The 24791-nt window shown below is 39.9% G+C and overlaps 1 protein-coding gene across 1 annotated transcript in view; it reads left to right on the forward strand.

Annotated features, from left to right (window-relative positions):
- Positions 1–23200, forward strand: part of LOC139129773 (hemicentin-1-like) — a 37204-nt gene extending 14004 nt beyond the window's left edge. The window contains exons 10-20 of the mRNA XM_070695460.1: positions 14708–14974; positions 16214–16471; positions 17328–17492; positions 17825–17840; positions 18168–18229; positions 19045–19148; positions 19959–19998; positions 20308–20411; positions 21312–21351; positions 21597–21682; positions 22495–23200. Of these exons, the coding sequence (XP_070551561.1) occupies positions 14708–14974; positions 16214–16471; positions 17328–17492; positions 17825–17840; positions 18168–18229; positions 19045–19148; positions 19959–19998; positions 20308–20411; positions 21312–21351; positions 21597–21682; positions 22495–22521 (1169 nt within the window). The 3' untranslated portion in view covers positions 22522–23200. The remainder of the gene's footprint in view (positions 1–14707; positions 14975–16213; positions 16472–17327; positions 17493–17824; positions 17841–18167; positions 18230–19044; positions 19149–19958; positions 19999–20307; positions 20412–21311; positions 21352–21596; positions 21683–22494) is intronic.
- The last annotated feature ends 1591 nt before the right edge of the window (positions 23201–24791 follow it).

Below are 24791 nucleotides of genomic sequence, written 5' to 3' on the forward strand. Positions count from 1 at the left end.
AAATTGATATAGATGAGGCCGATTATTTGAAGAATAAATTCTGTCTGTTTATCGATCTGCGTAGTTTTAAAGATATTGAGTTTCATGGAAATGGTTTAAAAGTAATGAACACAAAGGACGGAATTCAACTTGAGATCCTGAAGAAAGATACCGCGTGGGTTGGCGATGACGCTCACAATGATAATATATTTGCCCACATTTATGTTATCAGTGATGCCCTGGTCTCTATTGAAAATAGTAGATTAAAGTCTTTACAATTTTAAACCCGTCGTCCGTCCTATCGGCCATGTTTCTGCCAACCATTCGCCCGTGTCTGGATTATATAGCTGCACACGTTTGATATCATTTGGCGCCATCATGATTTTACTACGCTTTTCACTACGGATTTCTCCAGCCTTTTTCCGTACAAACTGTACAAATTGTGCCGGCTCGGGCTTCTTCCCAGTTTCAAATAGATCTTTATAATCTTCAAAGTTTAAATGTTTTCTAACACAAACATCTTTCACCCCTTTATTTTTTTTCGTCTCCGAAGTTGGAGTTCGAAAAGCATACACTTTCGAGCGTATGCCGACAAAATCAAGAATAGGTTCACCATTCAACTCATCTTTAAATTTACCTATCACTTTTTTATTAATCTTCGGAAAGTTGGGTCCGCTCATCCCACTAGTATCATATATAGACTTCTCACCATTCTTTTCCACATCTTCCCGAACTATATCATTGAAAGTTACGTCCGGGTCCGGGGAGGGTATTGGCACACTGTAAACAAAACTGTCAGTATCCATGTAGGCTAATCGTATTCCAGGGAACTGGGCCCGAAAGTAATTGTAATGTGTCTCATACATAAGCAGCTTAGAAAGTTCCAGTACTGCGGCGCCGATGAAAACTGGTTTTACATATCTATGCTCATCCGTTTTCAGTTCCAGTAGGGCACTGTCGCAGGAATCACCATCCTCTTCGGAAGTTATGAAAGTTATATGTTTCATCTTTGGATTATACTTCTGAATCTTTTTACGACCACTATCCGTACCGTTCCAGTCCGAAACAAATTTAAAATCTCTGTACTTTCGAACATCTTCTATTGTCTTACCGAACATTGCATTATTCATCAGCTTATAGAAATTCTTTTCGAAATCTGTCCTCCCCTTTGCCCTCATTTTAGTGTTAAAGTCAATATATTTCGCGAGACATGGAGCCTCATCGAAAGCAAGCACCCGATAAATCTTTTTCAATCTCATTCCCATCCGAAGATAGAATTCCAGCAACTTGTAGTGTAAGACGTATCTCTCTCTATCCATCACACTTGTAATCAGTCGACCGCCCTGCCTCGGAAATTCATAGTGATGCGGTGCTAATGGCAAATCGCTGTGTTCTTCATGTAATTCGGCTGGGTATTCTAAGTCTACTTCTAGAAAACTTGGTGGAAAGGTGGAACCAGGTCCCCACGCCCCGCCGTCCGCCCCCCGCTCCGCCGTCTCGGCCCCGCCGGCGGCCCATTCCTCCCACTCTTCCATCGTCATCCAATGAAGTCCGCCCGTAGGCATTGCCTGACTCATTGCCCAGCCGTAGAGATTGTTTGCATCGAGATATTTTATTTCGGTCACCGGCTTCTCTGGATCGTAATTCCCGCCGGCGGGGCCAGCGTAAGCCGGATGATTTGTCTGTAAATAATGAATATTACACTGGCTGATACCACCTCTAATTCCCCGTTGTACGAAAGTCATCTGCTCAGCATCTTGAATGAGTTTAAACTTATTACCCGTGTAAGTAACATAGCATCCCATGTCAAGCCAGGCGCTGACATGTAATGGGCTGGATCTAACTTATATGCTTCTAAACATGTGTCACGGAAATTTTCGAATATATTTGCAAGAAGGAGAACATCCGTCTCACAATAGAATTCCATATAATCACGAATCGTCTTACATCCAACTTCGTCCCATACTCTTAATGCATGTTCGTAATCAGACTCAGAAATCCCCTCTTCCGTCAATTTGCTATAAAATTCCTCTCTCTCCAGGAGCTCCCCCTCTCCCAGTCTGTCAACCGAGTCTAAATATTCGTAGGGGAAGAAACCTTTAGCCCTTTGAATGTCCGGGTACATAAGTGGTACTGCCGTCCATCCGTGGTCCGGCACAGTTTTTGCCAACTTCGCCAATGACCCCATCATCAGCTGAGCACTGTCCATAAACTTTATAGAAAAGAACGTCTCTTTATCTCCCTCTTCCCTCCGGCAACAACAATTGAGGCGTGAAAAATAAATGTTTTCGAGAGACCCATAATTCCTCCATTGCTCGTCTTAGCTATGATTTTAGGCTCTGGTCCCCCTCCGGCGTCGATTTCATGTAATTCTTTCAAAATAAAAGAACCATCGTATCCCTTGAGGTTGTGAAAGTAGATAGGAATGGTTCTCGACGGCCGGCATCCTTCGCAATAGAAGGTCGCCTCCTCCTTCACTACTCGGTATCCTGCCGGCTCTCCACATGCAATACAGACTGGATCACATCCGTCGCGCCGGTAATTAGAAGGATCCCTCATCGGTATTATTTTCCAATAATACGATTTAGAATAATACTCGGCCCGTTCTTTCATATCCTTTAGAAAGTCTGTAACACAGGAGAGACCTGTGAATGTTCTTTTACCATAAACAGTGGGTCGGCCCGGGCCTCGTTCCGAAGGGGTCCGCGATCCTCCCCACCCCCGTTCCACCATAACATACGAAAGACAAATTGGAATGTGTCGGCCGGTCCCCTTCTCAATAATTGCCTCAGTATCTGCATAGACGACGTAGGGAGAAGGAACCTTCTTCCGATGTCCTTCAAATTGACACACTTCCTTAGGAAAATCTGGCTGGGCAGTGTCTGTTCCACAGTATACCTGATGTTTTTCTAATTCTTCTGTTGACTTAAAACCTCTTTTACAAACCATACAAATACACTTCCGTCTGCGCTCATTCTTTCGATTAGTACGAGAATTACGAAGGCGATTTTCCGCAGTAATTGGTACGAAGTGAGAACGGCCGCCGTCTTCACCAACTATCAGTAAGATATTTGCTATTTGATTCCTATCGGCTTCACCTTCGGAATGGGCTCCGCCTTCCCCTATCGGAACGGTTCCGTCAGGGGCTCCGCTACAGCTACTATATAACACATTTATTCCGGACGGATCGGGATCATTCTCGTAGATCTGAAATACTTGAAGTTTGATGCCTGGATTTTGCTGCTCGAAGCGCCTGAATACAGTCAGATCGGCGGGCGTAGGAAAGGGAATACCTTCCCAACAGTAGTCAGCCATAAATGGGGCGTACGTATTCCATTTTCTCCTTACCTGACCACATTTCTTTTCACGAAACTCGGGGTCGGCCAACTTTAAACTTGCTACGATGGCGTATTGAAAACAGTTCTCGCTGCCCGAAGGTAGCACCAGATCGCTAACACAATGTTTATTTTTTAACCATCCAGGAAGTTGGACTGCGCCAGCCCCAGCCCCGAGTAAAACTTCTACTAGAATTACTTCAAAATTAAGTATCTCCTCGAGAACGAGACCAGAACCCTCAACATTTTCAATTGTATCAAGCATACGATCGTAGCGATCTATTAATTGTTGCCCCACATCCAATCCCGATCCTCTTACATCTTTTGTGTATGTATCATTTAATTTAACATACAATGAACGCGATTGTGTATTACCAGTTTTCGGATCCGATAATTTGACTTCCATTTCGGTATAAACAGAGTACATCTTTCGTTCCGTTTCTTTGACCATACCTTCAATATCCACCAGCTCCCCGATATCCTTGACTCGCTTGACTTCAGGAAATTTTTTTTGTAAAACTGCTCCCTTGAATGCTGTATGTAAACTGGCCATCTTTATGATATATACTATCCTAAAATTTTTTAAAATGAAAAAATAATTATTCTATGATAGGTCATCAAAATCCACTATAATATTTTTGTCAGCATTTATTTGTTTATATATCTCACCTAATCTTTCTAAGTCGACTATTTCTTCCGCATCTTGAATTTCTGGTTTATTAGGCGCAGCACAAAATATTAATCTCTCAACAGTGAAAGAAAGAGCACGCTTACTTAAGCGCGGTTTAAATGCTAAGAATTCTATCTTACTACCTTTTCGGATATTACGAGGTACAATAGCAGGATTTTCTCGGACTGGTAGTAACGGACTCACTGTTTTAAAACCGCAGTCAATTTCTTGAACCATATCAATACATGTAGCGAAATCGTGAGCCCCTCTCCCTCTACCTCTTTTAAACTGAAATTTAAAATACCTCATGCCCGGCTGCGCCCCGCTCCCTCGCTTCTGATACACTTTAGATGGATTGTAAAATCCGGTAGTATTCTTGGAGTGAGCGGCCAGGCTTGCAGCATAACTTTTAGCAGTGCTTGCATCGAAACTTTCACCTAGGGTACGGAATATTATTAAATCAGTAAACTTTTGAAGACTCGGTTGCCAACGAACACACATTTCATCGCATGTAGCAGGATCACCTCCCGATCCATATTTAGGTCCGATGTTGAAAACCACTTCTAGCTCACTGTCTACATATATAATAGGATCTACCAATGATTCACCAAATATGAGTTTCCCTTCGTCACTGATTTGAATATTCTCTTCTCCGGTTTCAAGTATTTTTATTGCAGTTGAAATAGAAAGGATTGTCATTGTCTTATCGTATATATCTTAATAAAAAATAATTTAAAAAATTTTTTTCTATGATATAGTATCCTAAAATGTCATACATATTCATAAATGGACCAACTGGAAGTGGTAAGAGTTACGATGCAATAAATTTGGATCCGTATCACGTACCAGAATTTGACACTAGTTTTTCCAGCAACATTGCCGACTTTTATAATGGGCGCCACGTTTCGATTGCCGATTTTCAGAATCAGTTTATAGAACATACTCTTAGTTTACAATGTCAGGCTGGGAGGAGGAGGGAGGAGGAAACCTCCCCCCTCCCTTCAGAACAATACATTATTTGTGACTCTTCCATAATTCAACATCTGACTTTTTCTCGAATCCGGGGCGTTTCCACGGAGTGGGAAGAAAAAAAGATTGTTTCTAGAGCATTTGACCATTTACATAGTTTCATTATCATATTCAAAGATATGCCCTGGGATTATTGCAGGCGGAATATTCTGACTCGAGCAAGACAATATGAAATAGCCGCCTTAGAAGAACTAGAAGAGATTCACAACAAGTTCAAACAGACTTTCTTAGAAATTTGCCACGACTACAGGCTTCCATGTTTGGTAATTCGGAACGCTCTTACCCCCCTCGTTCTCAAGAATATACTTAATCCAACAATTGATACCGAGACAGTCGGACCAGTAGAATATCCACGAGCTTTTGACTTTGGAATTGCATGGGGCAGCTCACGCGATAGCGGCAGCCAGGGATTTTTAATAGACGGTTTCAAGGAGGAGGAACTTGAAAAAGCGTACTTCCCACCTGGTCAAGAACAACTAGAACAACCTCGAGTCTCACTAAAGAACCTACACAAACTTCTTAACGCTTGTGAATCTGTGTGTGCTTATAATGCTTCGTTTGACCTACGAGCACTTGACATTATGAAAAGTGGGACTTTGAAGTTACTTGTCTATGGCTTATGTCAGTTGTGTACATTATACTTCAACCAGAACTTATTGATAAAGCTGAAAAAGGGACTCGAAAGAACTGGACTGTGTGATTTATTAATTCTTTGTGGAAGAGTGTAAAAAAAAGAACAGGACTGTGGTAACATGAGAAGTCGTTTTGAAGATCTTGCAAACTTAATATGTGCCTCCGGAGGAACTGAGGGGTACCCACCTCATCCACATACGGCCGAAAAAGATGCAGTAAGTGAACATTACTTACGACAGTACATGATAAATACTTGGCCAGGTGGGGGGTGGAAGTGGGGTGGTAAACTGACACTTTCGGCTTTCAAGAAATTAAGACTTTTTCCATGGTACTTATTGAATAACTTTCGTAAATACTTACGTTAGTACTTACGTAGTACTTGACAAGTACCATGGACAGGAACTTACGAAGTACTTACGTAGTACCAGCACAGGAACTTACGAAGTTCTAATAACATTTTCCTCCGGCTCCCAACTATTGAAACTTTCTGGATAACCTTTCCATTTTATGGATAACCTTTCCATTTTATCAGATAATATTTCTTTCCTCTAATTTTTTTCGTCTTCAAAATTCGTTCTACTCTGTACAGCTCGTCGCGTTCTGAAGGTGCGCTCTGAAGTTCATCGGAGTAGAAAGTGCCAAGTATTTCCTCTCCATTCAGATCTTTTATTTTGTAAACTGGTGGCGTTCCCAAGCCAGCTGCGTACACAACTTTTGAAACCACGAAAATCTCCTCTGTCCAATTTGGTAAATACCCTTTCTTAAAAGTGGTCTTGTATTTTGTAATTCGAACCCGTTCTCCGGCTTGAATTCAGGGTTGGCTCCCCCGGCTGCCAACTCAGGACCGAATAGTGTATAAAATGCCTGCCAATCGTTCTCCTCTGTTACGTCCCTGGGTTTCATTTGATACTTCCGTGAACGGTGTTATTGTAATTCTCGAGAAGTGTGGGGTAGAATGGGGAGCCAGGAACGTGTCTGTTTATATGTAAAGTATTTCCACATCATCGTCTTGAGGGTCCGATTAAAACGTTCAACGACGCTAGCTTTTTTGTCACTGTAGGTGTGAAACCAATGAATGCCTGACTCCTGGAGCCACCCCTGCATTTTCTGGTTCGTAAATTCCCGCCCCTCATCTGTCTGAAGTTTGTCGGGCCTTCTCCCGGATTTCTTAATCACGTCTTGTAGCGCCTGTAACGTATCATCAGCCGTTTTTGACTGTATCGGCCTGGCCCATGCGTATTTACTGAGCACATCGATTACTGTTAGCATGTATCGAATGTTTCTATTCTCTTTTGCGAATGATGAAGGGAATTCCACGAGATCAGCTTGCCATTGAGCGTCTATCGATGTTACAAAAACGCGCCGGCCGCCCGAACGCGCCACGAGTACGAGGTACCGGTTTATGTAGATTATAAGTTAGCTGAGTTTTTAACCACTCCTGCACCTCTTTCTTGGTCACTTTCAGTCCGCTGGCCCGTGCTGCGTCATACAATTTTTGTACACCTCCAAAACCAGTTTTCGGGTTGTAATATAATTCTCTAAGAGTGCCTTCGGCTTCAGCTTCCATAATTGCTATATTATACGAAAAATTTTATGTCGTACGGATGCCGTAAATGAAATACTAGTTTACTGAATGGCCTACTTTTCAATTGTCTGACCAGGTCCGTGGCCTCCCGTTCTGACACCTCCATTCCATATTCTTTAATAATAGTTTTGTTGTCTGTCTTGCTCGGTGTGTAAAATAGTACTAACATCTGTATGTTTTCCCTAAATGGTTTACTAATACTAGTATATTGTTGAGTCAGAACCCAGACAGATAGTCCGTCGTGTCTTGCGCTGAAACCAAGTTTGACTAAAACGTCACTGCGCTTCTTCATATCTTTGGACGCGGCGCAGTCGTCGAGTACTATTAAAGTGTTTGTACCGACCCATTCGTTCCGTACGAAGGCTAGTGTATCATCCACAGCATCGAGTCCGACTGGAAACACAAACACATTGTCATCGGTGAAAATGAATCTTTTATTATACGTTTTATTGTTCATGAATGTCGGACAAATGAAAACTATATATTCGAATTTTCCTAGGTACGGACCGGTGAGGAGATCCATTACATATTCCGTTTTGCCAGAATTTGTCGGTCCAGTTACAATCATGTTGAATGGTACAGTTGCATACATCGGATCTATATACTGTACATTAATGTAATGAATATTGCTAAAGATAACAAACCAATTTTACCATATTCATGAATAGGGTCTGCGCCGGTCACTGCTGCTGCCCGTTCCGAAGGCGCCTTCGGGGACCGAGTCGTGTCATTGTGAGGTGGTGGTCTCCGGGCTCGTCCTGCCACTTCACAGGATCCTCCCTCCCTTCCATCTCATGTATCAGCACTTTCTCGAACTTCCGTGTTTATATCACCATTCACCCGAAGACATAGATTCTGTTGCGTATTGCAATTCATTATTATAACCCGAGATTGCCGGGCCCGAAAGAATGACCATCTCAGACGGTAAGAGAAGTAAATTGGGTGAAACTGCCATATCAAGTTTGACACCAGTATTCATTATTGTGTCTTGATATCGCCTATAACTGATTACTTTGTCGGTATTACGAATTTCATCTTCGAGGAGAACGCCGAATTCTTTTCGGACTTGCTCTGCACTGCCAGTATCGCCCACTATGGTACTACGAATATTTGCTTGTGCGCCGAGTATGCAATATACGTAGGCTTCAAGACTTTCATTGAGGCGGGCGAGACCGGCCTTTGTTAGTCCCGAGTCTCCCTTCAGAGGAATGAAACTATTGTATTGTCCCTCCGATCCATCATTTCGGAAGAAATATAGTGTCGGTCGGTCTTTGTCGGACAGTACATGTTTTTCTTTCCAAAAATGGTATGTGTATAGAAACGCCTCCGTCGGCGGAGAGGAAAAAGTCCCGACCGTTGTATATCGCTTTTGGCTGTCGAACAGGCCACGATTAGTGTAATATTCATATCCATAACCAAGACCTTTATTTTGACCTTTTCGATAACGAAAGTCGGACTTCGTTGGACTTATATTTCCAAATTCTGTACATAGAAGTTCATATTGGACGAGATTGTACGGATTGTCGCCCGCTTTGAAGGTGGGGGGGGTCGTCTGGAAGTGCAACGCCCATTTCGTGAAGGATACGACGTATTGTAAAGTATACATGGAAACGGCAGAATGATCGTATTGCGGAGGAAATTTCTTATCGAAGAGATGGGGAATGATATACCACAACCAGTAGTGCTACACCATACAGCGAAATTCATTGCTGGTCCCATATTTCATTTGCGGGCTGCCCAGCCAGACATTACTTTCTTTTGCTGTTCGATGAGTGATTACGTTATCTTTTAAACATCTCCGTGGATGAAAAGTAAATTTATCTGTCGGCGTTACATATATTTCTAAGTCCATGAGAATAGGTTTTATTCCCCCGTCGGTTTGGAAGGAATATCAGCATGCTGTACTGTCGGTACGCTCGTCTTATTCAATTGAAAAGCAACTGGGAATAAGTCTGTACTCATTATTCGTGTTTCTATATACATATAGATTTAAATGGAGGAGAATTTTCCCGGAATCCCTGTCGGAACGATTTAGGGGTACTAACATTCCAGACTATGTTAATACTTTATTTCGGATTCAGGTTTAAACGAATTTTTTATTTTTTACTAAGAATAGATAACATACTGCAAACAATGGAGAATTTAATAAAGTCATCGGCAGCGGCAAATATGGCAGCGCCCTCCGAACGGCTTCCGAAGGGGCTTCGGCGCCTTCGACAATAATCAATCCATAATAGAGACAAAACGTGAAAAAATACTCTGTGTCATCGCAAGTGGTCAAAGTAAGTTATTTTTTGGTAAGGAGATTACAGTTGCTGACGTAGAAAAATGGAAAGATGAAACGGTGAGTTAAAGCCTTCAAAGTGTACGAAGCGAAATACAGTTCTCTTATAAGTGATACCATCACTCAAAGTTTCATAGATCTAGGAGCCCCGTGCAATAAGTCAGGTAGTTCCAATCGATGATCGAGATAACTATGCCACTGATCTTAAAAAGGATTTTATTCTAAACAGTGAAATAAAACGATTATCAGGACGGATAGCGTACACGTGGGGGCCCCTGATTGCTCTAATTTCCACCGGTTTAATTACGGGTAAACATTTAAATTTTAAAAAAATCGGGTTTAATATAGTACCTGAAATAAATGGATTCAACTTCGCCGACTCAGCAAACGGCTCCGCAGGGACTCCGTCAGAAGCCCCGCCGACGGAGCCCACACCGCAAACGACTCCGGCGACTCCGACACAGCGCAACATAGAGAAAGTACGTTACCGCCGAAGCATCCAGGGAGAGTTGCTGCGGGCAAGAATTAGCGGAATGGAACAGGCAAAACAAGGAGAAGAAACTAAAAGCAATGGAGAGGGAGGGGGGGATAGCGATGCGGTAGCGACTGAAGCAGACCTACCGCCTACAATGAAAGAACAGTGTGATAATAATTCACGCTGGTATAATAAATGTTATCTTGTTTTAGGAATTGTGGGAGTTTCATTGACTGCATTAGGGCTATATTGGGGCGTGCTCGGCATACCCCTGTCCCGTTAATCGATCGAGTCCAGATCGGAAAGATCCTCCCCAAAATAAGAAAGCGGAAAAACAGAGCCAGTAGCGGCTCCCTCCAGAACAGTTCGGGAGGGGAGGGGGAGGGGGGACCCAGCTCCTCTACATTGTATGAGATGGATTAACTCCCATATTTTTTATTTTTATTTTTTATTTTATATACTAGTCAGCAATCATGGATATTAAAACAGTTGTAAACACAATGTACGATGGTATTGTAATCGCAGGACTTGCGATGGGATATCTTATGATCTCCAGCAAATTTCTGAAAATAGAGGTTGGCGATCCAAGTCGTCCAAATTTGACTCGATTGGCAAAATTAGGCGGTGCGACTGCTGCCGCGGTAGCAACCAAAGATCTCCTTGAACAGAAAAATATTATTCCTGCAGAACCTTATACTTCGTAATGGGCACCTTCGGAATATTATTCATCGAACATTTATACTTAGTAATATATACACGCACAACAATGATCATTTGGATTGAAAGCCAAACAGGTGAACCAGTCACTGTTAATTTTTACCCTTGCATTGACACGACACAGTTTACGAAGATAAGACTGCTAGAGTGCGGACTATATAATTCATGGCATAACATAACATCGACGAATAATGTAATAAAATATCAAGAAGGTGACCAACCGAAGAAGACTAAATCAATACGTCCAGGTAACTACAATATCGATACGTAAACAAAGCAATCGGGTTGAAGCAAAAAATTAATTTTGAAAAACATCTGCCGACAAACCATGTTTATCTAACTTTGGCTAAAGATATTAAAGTCTATTTCAATGCCACAGGTAGCTTCGCCAACGTCGTCGGCTTTTCAGATAAACCTGAGAACAACCCAGTTATAAAAAGTACTATGAGTCCGAAGAAAGTGGATTTCTTAACAGTCACTAAATATATAGTTCATTCAGATGTAGTCGATGTTACTGGAAATTATGTTTCATTTGGTTCGGGTGCCTCCGGAGGATACATACAGGGGAAAGTATCGAACTGTTTACAAATACTTCCCATCCGGGATACGAGAGAAATAAGTGAAAAGGTTACTTACGATTTTAAAAACGGAGCAATTTCTATGCCATTGAGAAAAGGGGGAGATTACATGAATTCAATGCGTATCTGGATAACAGATCAGGATGGGAACATGATCGATTTCAATAACTGGCCAATTAGCTTTTGTATTGAATTGCTGTAGTCGTTCTGAAGCGTTCCGAGGAGCCCCTACCGGTGTAACATAAACCATCCCACGACGATCTCCCACCAATCCTCCAGCAATATAGATCATCTCATATTTCTTTTGCTCAGGACTGGCTGATAATAATCTGAGAATTGAACTGGACTTGACGATAGAGTTGCTTTGCACCGCTTCTGCTTCTTCCAGGATTCTGCATCTGTATCTCTTAATTCTGCCGCAGCATGCGCGTCCTTTGCTTGATTTTCTCTTTCCCAGTCAGCCTGTAGTAATCTTTTTTCTGACCAGACGTTGCGATCATGTTCAAATTTTCTAATGCTTTATCATGTCGGACTTTCTCTTCAATAAGAGCCTCACCATTCCCAGAAAGCTTTTGTCCGATAATATTTCCTCCTGTGAATGCCGTTGCATTTAATACAGCACCGAGAACTGTCATTCCTATTGCTGAAGCCATGGGTTGTGTATATTACAAGTATATTATTTAATTTTCACTGTATATAGGTCCCTACGGAGTATGTCTGATCCAAGTGGCTTCGGTCTAGGTACAATTCGTATGCAAAATCTTGAGCTTGAAGATCTGAGTGATGTTAAAGTTAACAATAATACTAAGATGGCTGCTAATCATAATAAGGATTACGTCCTTCGTTATAAAGACCGCGAAAAATATTTCGTTTTAGCCAATGCCGCGGCGCCACCCCACGAACATGCTGTAGAATTTTCCGAACTTAAAGACATTGATGAAACTGTAATTGACGCCACAAAGGCTTCGAATGATCCTACTCCTTTTGCTCTGACATGGGATGGGGATAGTCAGAATTCATGCCTTATAATGTGCCGCGTAACATCTTAGATATATTGGATAGTGAAATTGCAGGAGGTGTTGCTGAACCACCAGGAACTCCGAATGTGATTTATTTTGATAGCAATGTAAACAATATAAATTTAGATTTTCAAATATAAATTGTTAGATTTCGTAGTTGGCTTACTCCTACAAATCCATACATTGCACTTCTTGGTATACCATTCACCTTAAAATTAGTCCTCTTAATACAATAATGAAGGCAGATAATACACTAAGAAGGTGGATAAACGAGGGGGAGAATTATTGCTCGTATACAGCTAGCGGAGTTCCAGTTAGATTATTTTGGGACACAACTTTAAAGAAACTGGGTCTTAAAAGTGTCGGTGATGAGGCAGCTGAATTAACTTTACAGACAGTAAATCAACAGATGACTGATAATATGAAAATACTTCAACATGGTACAGTTCTCATTAGATGTGTAAAGTTAGCTACTGGAGATGAATTTGACGATTTGGTTGGATATTATGCTATGAAAACAGATAACAGAACAACTTGTGATATTATCATAAGTATCGATAAAGATCGGGGAGGGGAAATGAGTATTGAATGTTTTGTTGGTGGGAATAGAATAGAGAACGACTTAGGAACTACATTTGTACGTAGAGATAAAAGAGTGAACACTTTAGATATCAGTACCATTCATCTGAAACGTCTCATATTATTTGAAGTAATGGTCTTCCGTCACATTTTAAGTTCAGAGGAAATTACTAAAATTTTATCTATCAGGTGAACAAGTTCGCACCGATAGGAACTCTCGTGTTCAACATCAGCTAGACTCCGCGACCGGCCGGCCGGACTGACACGGGGCTTTATATAGGCTAGTTTGATGGTGATGACTCACACGGAATTTCCCGTACATGTATAAACATGCTCAGCAGGGAATTTCCCGATTAGTTCAGGACAATGCACTGCTGCGCATGCGTGAGTTCGTATATAGGTCAGGGTTATACTTTAGTTACATGGATGGTTAATTTTTCCTTCGCTTCATGTAGATAAATGAATAAAATGGGTGTAAAATTCTTACTTCATCCCAGTTGCCCACGTTTACTTTACTACTGACATAGCTTTCACCGCGCTGGCGACGGATAACGATAGTATTTTGAGTTATTTAGAATATTTAGAATTATATTTATAAAGCGAATGCAACGGCACGATCGAAACAGTAATTATCATTCTTAGAGATGCTGTGGCTTTTAAAATATCACAAGTTTACGGCCTTGGCGAGCCCGAAAGTTTCAGATCGATGACACACACAGTGTACGCTTGTAGTGTGCACTGCCGGCACCGGTCGGTCTCCGCCGGTGGCCATCTCAGTCGTCAATGTTTTCGTCATACGGACTTTGATATTTGCTGTAACACATATATCGCCCGTAGGTACTTCCCAATTTTGTTACTTGACGGGAACTCTGTTCTGTTGTGAGTGTTGTCCGAGTCAACTTTCGAAATGCATCGGATTCTACAGCGCTGCACTGCAGAGTTTAGGCCTACGCTACAGTTCGACAGCTTAAGCTTAGGCTTGATTCCGATCGAGAAACAACGGAATAGTATTTGTGTGATGAAGGAAATTTATCGTTGTTCGTCGATATTTGTGCCTTCTATGTCGCTTTCCCGAAGTTTATACAGTATTCATTTATTAAGTTGAACTTTCGTTGAGGTGTATCTTTCGGGTTTATCGCCAACCGGGATCGCCAGGTACGACGTCGCTTGGCGATCGCCAGGTACGACGATATCCACATTGAGCCTTGCTACTGGAGCCATGACGTTACCGAGCCAAACGATCGACGGTATCCTCATTCGATTCTTCGGAATAGTTAAGCTTTAGCGACTCGAAACTTCGTTGGGCATGCCTTCTATGTTTCCGTATCTGGATTTATCGGGTCACCTTTTAGTCAAAATGCCATGAGAGCACGGCATCGATCACGACAAATCGGTCTGTGTCGCGACGTGCACGTACGAACGGTACCATTGCAGGAAAAAAGTTCCGGTTGATGACGTACAACAGCGGTAATATGGATTTCTTATCTGTGCTGGTGTACGTCACACAGGTGGAGATACGGGCCAGTTCATGTGATAAATATATATATATATATATATATATATATATATATATATATATATATATATATATATATATATATATATATATATATATATATATATATATATATAGATAGATATATATATATATATATATATATATACATACATACATACATACATACATACATACATAACATACATACATACATAGATCATAATTTATGTCAAGTAAGCAATAATATAATATCGAACATTGTAATTCCAATATCTCTATATACATCTTTCTATATATTGCTCTAATGTTTGGGACGTTTTTTACAGATCCCCCATCGGTAATGACTGAACCGCTTATTCAAACGAAGGAGCTGGACGATGTCAATTTTTACTGTAATGTTACAGACGGAAATCCAAGTGACGCAACGCTGGCGTGGTTTTCACCGAACGGTTCACGTATAGCCACCATTGACACTGTCGTTCTTGAGAACGTCACGCGCGATTCAGAGGGCCTTTACTCGTGCATCGTCGGTAATTTGTTCTTTGACGATACCGAAGGCGAGGATGTCGGCTCAACGTATCTCGATGTACAATGTAAGTGTTGCTATTGGTACATTTTCATTATATCCCCATTAGGAACTGCTGCTCAATTATTTGACCAGAGCCCACTTTTTTATTTATAGTATGATGTATTGCCCTATCAACGAGGAAGTAGGCATGAAAGGGTCAACGTTTTGTATACTAAGAAGCCAAAAGCGTGAACGTTTTGTTATTGTAGGGCGGCGCTCATGACAGAAATGGTGATTAGGGTTGTGAAAAGGTAGTCACAATATTGAATGCCACAAAGTTTAAGTTACCTTATCAAACGACAATGTACAGGGATGCTTCCCACTGTGACAAAGGGAGGAAAACCTGATTTTTGGAAGGTTCTGCCAAACGCTTGTCACGTGACTATTATGCAAATAATGAATATGGACTGAACAGTCGGATTTCCCAAAATCATGTCTTTCAGAAAATATCTACTTTATTTGGGTTTGGGGCTTCTATGTCTGAGAAAAAATTAAAATCTTAAAGTGTCATAACGTATGTAGCTAACTCAAAAGGACAAATATACAATTTAATTTTAGTAAAGTATTCATTTTTCAAATAGCCGTTGCCATACATTTTTTGATAAACTCATGTCAGGCCGGCTGTTGAGATGGCCTCCATTCAGCGACTAGATCGTATTCGTCAGTCCAACTTTAGTCAAGTGAGCTTATTTGCCGACGATTCGGGGCTATAGGGTGTGATTAAATAAGGGTTGTTATTATGCAAGACTCGTTCCTTTTTTGTTTTCATTAACGACACTGTCGTTTAAATGATAAAAGCTGGTTGCATCCTCGTAACAGCCATGACACTTTCGCTTTCAAAACGTCGCGATGATTAAACGTAACAGTTGTATCAACTCTAGCATGGCACTAAACTTTAACGACGCGGCAATTTCTTCACAATATAGGCAATTTTTATTACTACAGCTACATGGGACTGACGGGGTAAACATATTGATTTTTTTCCTACAAGACGATAACAATCATTGACGCAGATAATGCTCCCGCCACTTTGCACAAGTGTATCATTCTGAAGTTCTTTTTTTTACAAATTGCCTCTACACCACTGACACACTCGACCAAAGTTCTTAATTTTACAAACTGTGTCTACACAACTGACACATATGGTCAAAGTTCTTTGTTTTTCTAATTGTGTCTACACCACTAACACATATGTTCAGTAATCATTGTTTTAATCATAATAATTTTAAGTTGCCGATTTTTCTTTCATGTGCCGTCCCAAAAGATATTCCAGATGTTCGTGTCGCCGATAAAACTTGCAAAGAAGGGGAGGATGTGTCTCTGGAATGTGTCGTCGATGCGAACCCGCCACCATCAGCTTTCAATTGGACCAAGGACGGCGAGATACTCTCCAATGAGCAAAATTTCACAATCCAATCATGTGACAAGTCGCATCAGGGCACATACACCTGCGCGGTGGTGAATGTCTTTTACGATGGAAGCGAAGGCAGAGGGCAGGCATCGCTGGAACTCACTGTCCAATGTAAGTTATGGTAATATTGAACAGTTTTGAAAAGACAAATTGTATTTTTAATGTTGCATGTCTGAACAATTAAAAGTTGTGGCAGTTATTATTTAAATGGTAGTTAGATTAAATAATACGATGTCGTGTTTTCGGAGTTAACCATATGATTGTAAAACAACATTGATGTGATGTAAGAGATGGCGCGCAATAAAGAATATGTAAGCTCGCCGAGGATATTCAACAAAACGGCAAAATTTCCTTTAAATAATCGAACTTTACGTTTTAATAAGAATTGCCACGTACAAAAGTTATGTGCTTATGATTTGCATAATGCTGAACGTTATGCTGGTATCTGCACTGAGATTAAAATAACCAGTTAGACTTTTTCAACCTATCGATTAGAACAGATGGTATACCAAGTACCTGGGTCAAGTTTATTTATAGTAACACCAATTGAGTCTTAACAAAAACAGTCATGTCCTGGGACTTAACGATTTATGAGACAAACATATACTAACGTTGTTATAATGCGCCACAAGGCCAACTCGAATTACTTCTCTCTGAATGTACATACATAAATAATACATACATAGATACATAGATACATAGATATATAGATACACACAAACACATACACACACACCTACATACATACATACATACATACATACATACATACATACATACATACATACATACATACATACATACATACATACATACATACATACATACATACATACATACGTCGTAAGTTCGTCATTTTTTACACGATAAGATGTTTGATACGTGCAATTCGATTAGTTCATTTGAAAGCATTTGCCATACTTAAACCTATGACGTCATGTCTTACTTTAATGTTCTCTTTCCTTAGTACACACACCTGACGATTCTGATGCTTCGGAACCAGTGACCGTCATCGGGGTGATCGTCGTCGCTTCGATCGGCACTGCTACCGGCCTCTTCATCCTGACTGGCGTGTTGTTCTTTGCGTGTCGCGCCCTCTTTTGCAAAACGTCCACGAAAACTTTGACGTCCGGTACATTAAATTTTCGTGACATATTCTTCAAGCAGTGTCCTATGTAAAGGAAGTGTAGAACGTTAGTGTGGTCATTGCATCGACCCAATAACATCTAACATTTTGGACATTCCTTTGCCAGTGTTCTAGGGCGTTAACCTTGAATTGAGAGAGGGAGAGAGAGAGAGAGAGAGAGAGAGAGAGAGAGAGAGAGAGAGAGAGAGAGAGAGAGAGAGAGAGAGAGACAGACAGACAGACAGACAGACAGACAGACAGACAGACGGACAAATCTGTTGATCTTTACTGTGCTCTATTTTAATTATATTGTATTATCCTTTATTATTATTTTACAGGTGACCAGGTGGAGATGTAAGTTACTACAAGTCAAATAATATATTTCGATTTTTAAAGGAATATATTTGAAAAAAATGGATCTTTATTTGACATAACTGAAATAAACTCGTAATGGAGTATATGACAATTTACGTAATGTATGTATAATTGCAAATTATTGACATCGTAGAGAAATATGTTACATATCGATGTTCAAGATTTTGCCTAGGTTCTTATACTTGCATTACTATTTATCCTCCGTCAGGTAATCCCTTTACAATGTGCACGAGCCGAGCTGAAAGACATGTTGGTTTCTTTTTGTAAATCTCGCGTAATTTGAGTTTTCTCTGTTTATGTCCCTAGGGTTGATGTTGATGGAATGACTGACATCGCCATCACCGCCAGCGAAGTGGAAAAACGACCAGGTAAGGTTTGAATCGTGCTTTTTGCCGCCAAATCCAGCATCTCATCAAACACGCCGATATTTATTTCACAGTTCAGAGTAAATATCTATCCGTCTGGCAAAACATAAATAATGAGCAACGTCATGTAATGTCATATGTTAAACGCATATGTAACTAAATTGGAATTTGAGACATGATTTAAAGACACAATCAATTTCGACATGTTGCTTCCCTTAGTACGTATCATCCTTTCTGTCATATTTGAGAGAGAGAGAGAGAAAGAGAGACAGAGACAGACAGACAGATAGACAGACAGTCAAATAGACCGACCGAGTGACCGACACGACTGGACCGACAGATCGACTGACAGACAGACATGTACATATAGAGAGTTGGGAAAATGAGAAAAGACGGAGAAAAGAAAAGAGGAGGGGAATAAGGGAAAGCCTAATTTGCATAAAGGCTCTATCTGTGTCCGGAGAAGGATCATCATCATCACTTCTTGTAAACCTACTCCATATCTCGCCATTCAATCAGGCAATGTCAACCCTGTCTGTCCTCGGTTGTTCTGTTGCTACGAAGAAACATCTCCCACTGTATCATTTTATAAAACGCGAACATATAATTCAGCTTTCCCTAAAATATGCCGCTGGAAAGACCTGGCCATATTGCAAACAGTTTGCCATCGCCATTATATATTTTAATCCTTCATTTTCTTGTTAAACCGTTTTTATGATCTTTGCCAATTTAATCTGTCGGGCTCTCCCCTTCTTCATGTGTTTTTTTTACATTATCTTTTAACATGCGATTTCATATAATCTAAATTGCTATCGCAGAAAATACGGCAATGGGTCTCCAGTTCCAGAGGGCGCCCCAGCAAACTTATGATGCACACATGGTGTTGTATCCAACTCCGAGACCTCGAAGCGAGTTGTACCAGGTATGCTAACTTTGAACTTATGTTCATGGTGAAAAAAAAAACAAATTATTATATGTGCATTTGGCATTACGACGACTACAGTTATGAGCTGAAAGTGCATTTGACGTTTCTTCGCGTCGCACTGGAGCTGAAAGACTCTCTCAAGACAGAAATGTTTTAGGCTTTATTGCTCTCTATTGTGACTTATGGCGGAAGAGAATAGAAGCAAGGCAAATGAAGGGTTAAACTTTTGTTTAAACTTTGTAAATCGGAACTTTAATCTGTATTTGTTTTTAAATCAAGTACAAAAATCAGTGATCATCGTGAAACGTTTTGTACAAGAGAAATGAACAACTTAATATTTCCAGTGTCACTTGAAATCGAAAATAGCTATCTTCCTATGCTAACTTTAAGAAAGAGCACCATGGCATTGTTGATTTGCACACAAGACACGGCAAAATCTGAATACTAAGAACAGTTTATTTATTGATTAATTTATTCATTTACTTATTTACTTTTTATTAATTTATTTATACACTTACCAATGTAGTTAATTGTTTTATTGGTCCTGATATCTTTCAGCGAAAAATATTGTACCATGAAGCCTTGGCAAGTTTGACGGCTATCTAGTATTTTTTTTCTGTTACTCCTGTGAAACTTAAGTTTATATGGTCGACCTTCCATGGGGCAAGCACATTAGTTTAGTTCTAATAAATTAATAACTACATATATTTACCATCAAAACAATATAATTCTAAAAAGTATAAAGTTAAGGTGGTTAAATTTGAACGAAAACTAACAATTATTTGAATACGTTTGCCTTCCTTGCAGTACAACAGTAAAGAACGTACCACGATCTTCAAGAAGCGAGGTAATATGGCACTGTTATTCGGTTTATGTCTACCCTGTAATGAAAATCTTACGCTTGATTAAAATCATGACTCAAATCGCTGAAATGCGTGAAAAATGTGTCATTGACATTATTACTCAGTACTTCAAAATGTTATATCGTCATTCCGCTTCGAGTTAGCTGAGAGAGAGAGAGAGAGAGAGAGAGAGAGAGAGAGAGAGAGAGAGAGAGAGAGAGATGTAGTCGCCAGACACAATCATATGATTCATAAAAGGATACTGTGACTTTCGATCGATATAATGATACGTTTCATTTTGTTCGTCTTCACAGAATCGACGAAAAGCCGCACAAATGGTAAGGAAGAAAACAGCGATGAAAACGAGACCATATACACTTTGTACGATGAACTGTTGAAGAGCGACCCCTATCTCATGGTAAGATTAGATTAACATGAAGGAACAATATTGCTGTGCGTTGTCCAGTAATATAAATATATTGATAGAGTAGAAATCATTGAGTGTTGCAATGCTATGGATGGCCATCGAAAGATTGCAACTTAAAAACACGTAATATGTAATACTATGTAATACATATATTGAAGTTTTATTTAAAATAATTTTCGTTGCTCTGTCGATCATTTCCATATGATCGTAAACGTAATTATGGCAAATGAAGTTACTGACAAAGAGTTTTGTTTGAACGATAAGAGACGTTATCGTGTGCGTGGCAAGGGCGGTACAAATATCTCGCATGAAACAAGCTTTGTTATTGACTGGTGTTAAAGCAATCATGTTGATTAGGTTTAGTGGGAAACAGTTCACGAACTTTCAATAAATGTAAATCGCGGCTCAGCTGATGATTGAGCGTAATGTCGTTTTTCATGAATTGAACTTGATGAGCGAATGAAATAGGCGGTGAGCGAGTTAGCTTGTGAGTAACATTGAGTGAGTGAGTGACACTTAGTAAGTGAGTGATTGTGTGAGTGAATAATTGATTGATTGATTGCGTGAGTGAGTGAATGACATTTAGTACCTAAGTGAGTTAGTAAGCAGATCAGCAAGTAAGTGGATAGGTCCGCACTGAGGGTCAGAAAGTAAAATAAGGACACAAATGACTAAATGAGTAAGCAAGTGAGTGAGTTTGTGAGGAATTGTATGTACAATTAGGTCTCGGCGATTTGCTTCGAAAGTATGGAACCATAAGTCTAAAGCTACAAGAAACAACAGACGTAAACAAAGACAGAGATGCATAAACTCACATTAATGTAACTTAACTTTGGCTTAGTACAGTTTTTGTCTGTTGACTTCACAGAGTGTTCATTTTTTTTCTTTCAGAAGGGAATAACCGACAAGAATAATGAAAACGGATCAAATGGTAAATAAGTTTTCAACTGAAAGATAGTTTCACTTTTCTTTGCATCATTCAAACAAACATGTGACTTCTGCGCCATTGAATAATCGTGCTCTCTTAAAAAATATTCGAATTTCTTTATGGATCATAAACATTAATACCATAGTATTCAATTTACTTGCTTGGCTTTCAATCCCCATTCTTTAGTGGTAAGGAAAAAGTTGCAATAAAGGAGGAGAAACTGATCACAAATTTATTGTCTTCACCAGATTCCAAATCCGTATCTACCGATGACTCAGATACAGGTCTGAATAACCGTGTAACGTTCCAGTCTAACGGCCGTGCTAAAATACAGGTAGGTGATACTGGTATCGTGTCAGCAGTGGCTGCCAAGACGATGTTTTATCGGATACATGCAGAATCTGCGCATTGCAAGGTTGTGTAGTAGGACAATTATGCAATATGATACTTGTGAATGGCGTTAATTCATTTACCCGTCGTCCAACCAACTGTCCACACCATTAACTTCCATTCTGACATACGCCAATTTTCGGGTTGTGCTGGTGGTTCTTTTTCAGACAAGCTTATCTCTGTCGGTAGCCCCTTATCCTATGACAATAAACGTTTGGTAAACGTGCAGCAGCGAGAAATCAACAGCCACTACACTGTATCATGTGGGAAAACAAGCATGGAAATCACGTATTCCTCAATACGTGTTCCGAATGTTATTTGACTGTACCATCGTCACATGACCGACTGCACACATGTTAAGGGTGGCCATTCCGGGAAATTGTGAATTACACTGTAGAAAGTGCAGCGTGTCGTCCGCTGATTGGTTGGCTGATACTCATTGCAACTGTTGACTCATATCCAAACAGCCGATCGAGTAATAACTATCCCTACATTAAGATTCCTTTTAAGTTACCTTTTACTAAGTAATTTCAATCCGCTAATCAGATATAACCGACTGAAACGCTACGCGTTGTCAAAATTGCCATTGTGTGTGCGTACCCTGTACACAAAACCCTTCGAACGCTGGTGGCGCTCTGTCAAAATGTGTGCTGAATTCATGTGTCTGCAGTTGGTAGTATTTCTTGTAGCATGCCTTTGTGAGACGTTAGATGTCACTTTTAACATTGCGTTTTTGTTGAACTTGTCATTTCACAGAATGAAAACAAAACAAGCATGATGTAACTTGAAATCGTGCTGATCCGAAAGAGGGAGAGAGAAGAACACACACATTTGGAGACTATGTATGGAACGCGAAACCGACCTCCAGATGCCGTGTAATTTTGGTCTTGTTTGTATATATGTGTATATGAGCGTGTCGTGTGTAAGCCTTACAGCCTTACTTTTTTACTTTGTGTGTTCACTTGCGTGCATGGTCTCCTATGTGCAGTTTGTATGGGCATATTTTTGTGTGTATGTCAGAGTGATACTACATTTGATTTTTTAATTGGATTCCCGGAGTTTTGTCATATCGATGATCAGAAATGTATTGCAACTTTAAAGAATATACCAATAAAGGAACTTTTATATTTAAAATTGTTGCGAATTCTTGCCTGGCTTATCCAACTTGAAGGGGATGACCATAAAGATGAAGATCTGTGATGGTGGCGGTCACGTCAAAAGCATGGCAGGCATTTATATTTGCGGCAAATACATATTTTGTCGGAGTCTATAAACATTACGTATATATTCTAGACAGTCATTTTAATACTTCAAGCCTTACAAACTTTCGCTCTACAAGAACACCTCAGCTGTTACAGTCTTCCCAATATGTTTGCATAATCCTTCTTTTTTCTTTTGCAATCCCCTCCCAAGACAGGCAAAAAATACGATCCCACGTATTCACAATAAAAGTTTCATTCAGAATATGTGAATACGTGTCATTATTGCTTTCAGATATACGGCTTTATGGACGTCTAGTTTGACAGCAGAATTAGAGATATAGTAACACTATCGTGTAGCAAGATTCGCTGTCATTAATGTCATATTTTATTATTTGTAACAGAGCTTATATTCATGATGGTCCAATCGTAATTCACATAATGTTATTTTTAATGTTTCGACATTGTGATTACCTTTAATGTTCATGATACTAGGTCTTGTTGTGATGTCATTTCATCATTTGAAACATCCATAGAGTCAAGCGTGGTGTCATACAGATAGTGCATCAACATATAACGTTCTTTATCTCCCTATGTAGACTATAAATAACCAATATGATCATAGTTGTCACAGTTGTCCCTCATAGTCCACATGATGAAGTCGAACAGTCACAAGTATTTAATTTTGAAACATACGGCTTGGTTTATACAAATAAGAAAATATCGCGAGAGAAAAAATACGATATTTTAAACGACGGATAATTATCTGTGTAGTAGGATGGAAGGTGTGAAATAGAATTATAGAAATAGTTTTGCCTAGTCCCGTCGATAGAGCAGCTAAGTTCACTTGATAAGGAACTGGAAGGAAAGGGGTCACTGAATAAGACCGGATAATGTCCAAACAAGAGTTAAATATTCGTTTGTTACTTAATATAGTTTCTTACTATATTGAAGAGTATGATTGTTTTGGGTGAATGGCGTCACGGTTATAGTAACTCTTGTCTAACCATTCTAAACGCACGTTTATTGACCAATGATCGAAAGCTATGGTATTCAACATCATGTTTGAATAGAATTTTAAACTATCACAAAGAAATTACAGGTTTGAAATATTCCAGTAATCGTAGTAATCCGTAATTATCAACCATAAACATAGAATAATTGCTGCAAATGGGATGCTTTTAAAATCAATGTTTGCAGGTGTTCTACATTTCTAGAAAGTTATCTGTCAATGTGGAAATGAAAAAAAAGAAAAGTTCAGTCCGCTTCGCTTTCGCTAATAACTCTGCACATCGCCATAAGCCTAAAAGGAATATAACTAACCATTCACGTTACAGAGTAGTGATAGGAATTTTTATCGACAAATACATATCAGATGTAGAATATTGAGAGAGAGAGAGAGAGAGAGAGAGAGAGAGAGAGAGAGAGAGAGAGAGAGAGAGAGAGAGAGAGAGAGAGAGAGAGAGATGCAAAAACCATGTGTTTGCTTTATGGTAGATTAAATGCCAATTCTCCTGGCCTGTGTGTAGTGCATGAGCTACCTTATATATCATGGTAATAGTTATATATTTCCAGTTCTTGTCTGCAAACATAGGTTTGACATGAAATGTGGTAGGATTAAACCAAATATATTTACGTATACAGCCTTTGCAAGAGTGGAATTTAGACAGGTTCTGCTACACGTTTTATGTGAACGTAAACGCGTAGAATTCACGTTGGCGTTGGTGTACACGCACTCTCGAACATCAGCAGAGTATCTCTGGCACAGGCAGATTAATATTCATGTGACCCCGAGGTCATTGAAACGTCAATGGACTACTTATTTACCTGTCGCGCACTGTAGCTATGGTATTG

This window comes from Ptychodera flava, chromosome 3 (assembly GCF_041260155.1).
Source record: "Ptychodera flava strain L36383 chromosome 3, AS_Pfla_20210202, whole genome shotgun sequence".
NCBI lineage: Eukaryota > Metazoa > Hemichordata > Enteropneusta > Ptychoderidae > Ptychodera > Ptychodera flava.